Genomic DNA, 7,503 nt, shown 5'->3' with positions numbered 1-7,503 from the left:
GGGGGGGGGGGGGGATCCTGTAACTCAACCAGATCCGGGTCCTGTGCCTATTCTACCATTTAGAAGCCATGGGACCTTGGGAAAATGGCTTTCTGTCTCTTGAAAGCCTCAGTTTTTTTAAAAAAATAGTTTTTTGTCAAATCGGTTTCCATACAACACCCAGTGCTCTTCCTCACAAGTGCCCTCCTCCATCACCACCACCTCTTTCCCCAATCCCACTCCACCTTCAACCCTCAGTTCGTTTTCAGCATTCAATAATCTCTCAAGTTTTGCGTCCCTCTCTGTCCCCAACTCTCTTTTCCCCTTCTCCTCCCCCTGGTCCTCCATTAGGTCTCTCCTGTTCTCCTGTTAGACCTATGAGTGCAAACATATGGTATCTGTCCTTCTCTGCCTGATTTATTTCGCTTAGCATGACACCCTCAAGGTCCATCCATTTTCCTACAAATGCCCATATTTCATTCTTTCTCATTGCTATGTAGTACTCCATTGTGTATATATACCACATCTTCTTGATCCACTCATCAGGTGATGGACACTTAGGCTCTTTCCATATTTTGGGAAAGCTTCAGCTTTTAAAGAAAGATAATGGTATTTTTGTTTTGTTTGTTTATTTATTTATTAAAGATTTTATTTTATTTTTGTTTTTTTAATAAAAATTTTTTAATGTCTATTTATTTTTGAGAGAGAGACAGACAGAGTGTGAGCAGGGGAGGGACAGAGAGAGAGACGGAGACCCAGAAGCCAAAGCAGGTTCCAGGCTCTGAGCTGTCAGCACAGAGCCCGATGAGGGCCTTGAACCCGCAAACTGTGAGATCATGACCTGAACTGAAGTTGACGCTTAACCAACTGGGCCAGCCAGGTGCCCCTAAAGATTTTATTTTTAATTTTGTTATAAAGTTTACTTATCTTTGAAGGAGAGAGAGAGAGAGAGACAGAGCATGAGTGGGGGAGGGGCAGAGAGCGAGGGAGACAGAAAGTGAAGCAGGCTCCAGGCTCTAAGCTGTCAGCACAGAGCTCCATGCGGGGCTCAAACCTACAAACTGTGAGATCATGACCTTAGCCGAAGCTGGATGCTCAACCAACTGAGCCACCCAGGCGTCCCTAAAGATTTTATTTTTAAGTAATCTCTACACCCAACGGGGGCCTTGAACTCACAACTCCAAGGTCAAAAGTCCCATGCTTCACCGGCTGAGCCAGCCAGGTGCCCGGATGATTGTATTTTTTAAATGACCTTGAAGCAAAGTTGATTTTCTTGATGTACAGGTATATCACCACCATGATTCTTCCATCACCCCCCAAATCTCCTTCCCCTTATCCCTTTATAGGCACATCCTCCCCCGTACCCTTCACCCCTGCTCTTTTCTCCATCACTGTAATTATGTCTTTTTCAGAAGGTCACGTAAATGCAATCATGGTCTGCACCCTTTGGAGACCTGCTCCTTTCACTAAGAAAAATGCCTGTGAGTGTCACCGATGTGATTGTATGCATGAGTACTCTGCTCCTTGTTACTGAGTGCGTGTGTGTGTGTGTGTGTGTGTGTGTAGTGTTCAGTATGGCACCGATCCAAAAAAAGATGTCAATCAGTGAAACAAAATGGAGAGTTTGGAGATAGATCTAATGAGCATAAATATTTGGTATATGATACAAAGCACGTTTTTCAAAGCAAGTGGGCAGGGAAGGAGAACCTCCATCTATCCCACGTCCTAGATAATCTCAATTCTATGGTTCAGTGTTTTAATTTTTTAATGTTTGTTTATTTTTGAGAGAGACAGAGACAGAGTGTGAGCAGGGGAGGGTCAGAGAGAGAGTGGGAGACACAGAATCCAAAGCAGACTCCAGGCTCTGAGCTTTCAGAACAGAGCCTGCTGCGGGGCTCGAACTCACAGACTGTGAGATCATGACCTGAGCCGAAGTCAGATGCTTAACCGACGAAGCCCCCCAGGTGCTCCTGTGGTTCAGTGTATTAAATAAAGTAACTGAGGGCGTGGACACTGGAGACAGAATGCCTGGGTTCAGGGACCAGCTCTGCCACCACTAGCGGGAGGTTACTTAAACTTTCTGTGTCTTAGTTTACTCATCTACACAGTAGAGCCTATCAGGATCCACTTCACGGGGCTGTTGTGAGGACTGGATGAGTCAATAAATGTAGAGCACTCGGGCCTGGGCCTGGCACACGACACGTGGTACCTAGTGTGTGGCTCTTCTTGTTATGTGTACATTTTATATTTTTGCTTTCCTGATGTATAATCAACAAATAAAAACGGTATACATTTAAGGTGCACAATTGGATGTTTGATATACATTGTGAAATAATTGCCACAATCAAGCTAATTAACTTATGCATCACTTATTATTACTAGTTTAGTCTTTCTTTTCTCCCTCTCTTCCTTTTTTCCTTCCTGCCTTCATTCCTCCCTTCCTTTCTGAGAACAACTCAGATCCACCCTCTTAGAAGATTTCAAATCTCGGGGCACCTGCGTGGTTCAGTGTGTTAAGCATCCCAGTTCGGCTCAGGTCATGATCTTGTGGTTTGTGGGTTCCAGCCCCACGTCGGGCTCTGTGCTGACAGCTCAGAGCCTGGAGCTCCTTCGGATTCTGTGTCTTCCTCTCTCTCTGCCCCTCCCCCACTCACACGCTGTCTTTTCTCTCAAAAATAAATAAACATTAAAAAAAAGAAACTTCCAAATATACAATACAGTGTTACTAACTATAGTCTCATTGGTGTCCATCAGGTCGTTCTCCAAAACTTGTTCATCTTGTGTATAATTAACTGAAACTTCGTACCGTTTGCCTGACATCTCCCCTCTTCCCCCAGCCTCCAGCCCCTGGCAAGTGACATTCTGGTCTCTGCTTCTATGAGTCTGACTATTTTAGACTCCACACAGAAGTAAGCACACCATATTTGTCTCTCTCTGTCCAGCTTATTTCACTAATGTGCTCTAGATTCTTCTGTGTTGTCACAAATGGCGAGATTTCCTTCTTTTTAAAGGCTGAATAATATTCCATTGCGTATATATATATATATATATTACATATATATTTTATTTTTTATTAAAAATTTTTATGTTTATTCATTTATTTTGAGAGAGAGAGAGTGTACAAGTGTGAGCATGAGAGGGGGAGGGACAGAGAGAGAGGAAGAGAGAGAAAATCCCAAACAGGCTCCACTCTGTTAGTGCAGAGCCCAATGCCGGGCTCGATCTAGGAACCGTGAGATGGTGACCTGAGCCAAAACCAAGAATCAGATGCCTAATCGACTGAGTCACCCAGGTGCCCCATACGTATATATTTTAGGTGATATGTGTGGACTATGCCAACCACACCAAAGAGTAATTAGGTTCTTACATGCTTTCAGGATGGGCAAAGAATCTGTTTGCAGTAACTTATTTGCTTCTTTTATGTGATTTCATTTTTAGGGCATTGCTCCCAAAATAGAGTTTTCCACAAGGACAGCCATCAGAGAATGCGTGTTCCTGCCTAGAAACAGATTTCTTGTAAGTATAATCAAGAAGCCGGTGGTAGATCTGTCAGGAATATTCTCCACAGAATTTTCTCAGCTCAGACTCAGTTGCCAAGTTTAGATGCAGCTGGAGGAATAGAAACCTGGAGACTCATGGCTGGGTTTGAATTTCTATATTTGGACAGTTCAGCCTGTTCCATTAGACTGTGTCTGACATGGATTCCTCATGGTGTGTGGAGGAGCAGATAGAAAAACGATATAAGAGCTAAAAGCACAAGTTTGACATGAGTAGGCTAGTTAGCCTTTTTGCGTGTTTCATGACTTTTGCTCTTGATCTTGTCAATACGAGTGTTCTTTCCCTCTTTTGCTGAGGCTGCTGCTCCGAGCTGTGTTTGGGGCCATCTTTGGTGACCGTGAAGGGTCTTGGGCATCCTTAACCTACCGAGTCCTCCAGGTGCCCCTTTTGGGGCATTCTTGAACATACCTCCGTGCACTTTCTTATTCAACCCCGATTTCCTCATTCTTCCTTGCTTTTGGTTTCCTTTACCTTATTGCTCATAATTTTTAATCATTTAAAATCCTTTCTAGAACAATCTGGAGCATGAGTGCATGTAATTTGTAAAGCTTCACTTTGCTTGTCATCCCAAATCTTGGCTGGTGTCCTGGAAAATCCTTGAAACTGTAGGCTGTGGGTTAAGGGGGAACTGAATGAAAAGGGCCACTAATCTGTGCAAACCCATCAATCCTCTGGGCATCATAACTCGTATAATGGGAGGCCAGTGATTAATTTTAAGGAGGTCATTAGCTGCTTATTAAGTTTCCTTTATTTTAAAAAATGTTTATTTATTTTGAAAAAGACAGTATGAATGGGGGAAGGACAAAAAAGGAGAGAGAGAGAATCCCAAGCAAGCCCCTCTGCTGGGCTTGAACTCACAAACCATGAGGTCATGGCCTGAGCTGAAATCAAGAGTCGGATGCTTTACCAACTGAGCCACCCAGGCACCCAGTATTTCTTTATTTACCCACTATTTTTTCCAGGCCGATACAAGTCAAGGTGATCATTTTCCGTTTACCTTTCTTTTCCACTCCAGCATCTTAATCTTGCTTTGATCTCCAAATGTAGGTCTTCCTTTAAGTGTTAACTTTTAATTTTTAATTTTTTTAAATTTTTAATGTTTATTTTTGAGAGAGAGACAGAGACAGAGCACGAGCAGGGGAGGGGCAGAGAAAAGGAGACACAGAATGTGAAGCAGGCTCCAGGCTCCGAGCTGTCAGCACAGAGCCTGACATGGGGGTCGAACTCACAGACTGCGAGATCATGATCTGAGCTGAAGCTAGATGCTTAACCAACTGAGCACCCAGGTGCCCAGTGTTACCTTTTTAAAGTAATAGCTTTGTTTTTTTCTTATAACAAAAGCATGTATTTTAGAAAATTAGAAAATACAGATAAGGAAAAAGGACAAAATAAGAATTGCCTGTCATTCTGATTACCTAGAGATGAGCATGAGCCATTTTGGAGCATATTCTTCTGTAAACATGCACACATTGTTTTAATGTTGAAAGACTGAGATCCTGGCATACTGCATGTTGTTTTGATCTTTCCTTTTTCGCCTGATATTCTGGCCTGTTTCTCACGTCCTTAAGTATTCCTACAGCAGCAGTGTTTCCTGGCTTCACTGTAGTCCATGGGATGCACGTACCCTAACTTGACCATTTTCCTGTGGTTGGGTTTTTCACTGATACAGTAGTCAGGGAAGGAAACTGCACCTGTTATTTTGGTAAAAAGGTTTAATCTTTTTTTTAAGTGTATTTGTATTTTGAGAGAGAGGGAGAGAGAGCACACAGGTGTAGGTGGGAGAGGGGCAGAGGCAGAGAGAGAATCCCAAGCAGGCTCCACGCTGTCAGTGGAGAGCCCAACATGGGACTTGAGCTCGTGACCAGAGTTGGACGCTCAACCCACTGACCTACCCAGCCGCCCCAAAAGATTCAATGTTTTAAAGTAAAAAGCTAAATGAGTTGAAGGACGTAAGGTGAAAGGGACACCGAGATGACAGATGGGGGAAATCAGGAAGTGGCTTCCAGCCCTAGCGCTGGGGGAACAAAGGGATGCGGTGGGGTCATCGAGACCATAGAAGCTCGAGGAAGAGACCAGACCCCACAGAAGTGGGACTCAGACCTGTGGGGGAGGGGCAGCTCCCTGGGTGCTTCCTCAGGGATCCAGGGGTGGGACAGTGCAGCGGGGGCAGGGTGTGGGGTCAGACCTCTGTGAGAGACACTGCTCACTGCTGGTGACCCACAAACTTGAAGGAAGTGTCCTGTGGGACAGGTCCCAGACCTCTGAGCGGAGGACTCTGGCCAGCTGGTTCTGGAAGGTGTGAGTGGGGCACAGGAGGCTAGCTCTGGGGTTGTGGGAGGAGCATATAAACCTGGCACCTTTGTCACTCAGAAGGTGGAAGAGTGGTTGCTGGGGTGACCTTGACAGCTATGGAAGGCAGCCCTGGGGTTGGGAGCCTGGCCTTCCCTTCCCGCTTGCAGCCCCCTGGCGCCCTCTAGCGGTGGCGCCTGCCGGAGCGGCTGGGACAGCGCATGGCGTTTGCCGCAGCGTCGCCTGGCTGAGCCCTGGAGCCAGGTGGGTTACTCACCAGTCTAGCGACTTCTCCCGCTTTGAACCGTTAGAAGAATGTTTGTAGCTCTCCACATAGCTGTTATTATTTCCGTGTAATAAATTCCCTGATGTGGAATTGCTGGAGTGGGGTGCGTGCCACTCTGTCTCTATTTCTCTCACTGTATCTCCTCCTCTGTCAGTCATCTATCCGTGATAGGGGAGGAGTGTCCAGTACCTTCCAACTTCCTTTTTTTTTTATTGTTTATTTATTTATTTTGAGAGTGAGAAGGGGGGAGGGGCAGAGAGAGAGAGAGAGAGAGAGAGAGAGAGAGAGAAAATCCCAAGCAGGCACCTTGCTGTTAGTGTGGAGTCTGACCACGGGGCTCAAACCCGCAAACCACGAGACGGTGATGTGAACCAAAATCTAGAGTCTGACACTCAACTGACTGAGCCACCCCGGCCCCCCCCCCCCCGCCCCCAGCTTTCTCCTAATGCAAGCAAGTGTCACCGTTATTGGTTGAAAGATACCACACTAGCGAGTTATAGATACTAGTGGAGGTAAGCCGACGTGAATAAAAGCTAAGTAGAGACACCACCCTTTCTAAGTTCCTGTTTTGAAAATCTGAGATGTTCACTCTTCTACCTTATTTAAGCAGAAATCGATTAAATAGTTATATTCTGATTGGATTTTTCTTTTTTTTTCATTTTCATTTTTATTTATTTTTTAATAGTTTATTGCCAAGTTGGTTTCCATATAACACCCAGTGCTCTTCCCCACAAGTGCCCCCCACCATGCCCATCACCCACCTTTCCCTTTCCCCCTCCCTCTTCATCCATTTTCATTTTTAAAAACATTGTTTCTTCTTGGTTTCAGGAAGACAGAGATAAGTCAAGACAGCCTTTATCTACATCAGAGGGACCGATCTTCCCATTAAAAAGTATGAGGATGAAGCCAAAGGACAGTAACCTCACCCGAGGGCCCCAGGGCGCGCACTCTGGGGCCCCCTCGCCCCGCCCCCTCAGGCGCCTCCTTCAGGACCAGCCAGCTCCGCAGAGCCTTGGAAATAATTTCAGAATCTCCAGGGAAAGCAAACCTCCATTTGTAGTTAGACATGTGAGCCTCAACTTATTTTTCCATGTTGGGAAGGGTGAAGGTACGAATGAGGGCAGACTACGCCAAGGTGGGCCAGGAAGCCAAACGGGTGGGAGTGAATACAGACGGAATTCAGACGGACTCGTGCCTGTGATTAAACGCGTTCGCTTCCTGGAGTCGTTGTCAGGAAAGCCGTACGAAGATGTCTCGTGCATCGGACTTGCTCACTAAATGTCAGTCATCCCTGTTTTTAATTTTGGGGAATTCTTAATAGAGGATGATGTCTGCATGTGACCACCTGACATTATCCGGAAGAATCAGCCCAGTGACAGGGGCAGAAGACA

At 45.5% G+C, this 7,503-nt stretch overlaps 1 protein-coding gene across 10 annotated transcripts in view; it reads left to right on the top strand.

The window, feature by feature from the left end:
* Window positions 1–7,503, top strand: part of SPATA6L (spermatogenesis associated 6 like) — a 55,121-nt gene that overhangs the window by 27,842 nt on the left and 19,776 nt on the right. For 9 of the 10 annotated variants that reach the window (XM_029919763.1, XM_029919772.1, XM_029919768.1 and 6 more), the window contains exons 6-7: window positions 3,418–3,495; window positions 6,941–7,180. In XM_029919763.1, coding sequence (XP_029775623.1) covers window positions 3,418–3,495; window positions 6,941–7,180 — 318 coding nt within the window. The remainder of the gene's footprint in view (window positions 1–3,417; window positions 3,496–6,940; window positions 7,181–7,503) is intronic. The other variant, XM_029919771.1, reaches the window with a different exon arrangement.

This window comes from Suricata suricatta, chromosome 13 (genome assembly GCF_006229205.1).
Source record: "Suricata suricatta isolate VVHF042 chromosome 13, meerkat_22Aug2017_6uvM2_HiC, whole genome shotgun sequence".
NCBI lineage: Eukaryota > Metazoa > Chordata > Mammalia > Carnivora > Herpestidae > Suricata > Suricata suricatta.
The sequence above is the reverse complement of the archived record's forward strand: the minus strand, read 5'-3'. Positions and strand labels throughout refer to the sequence as shown.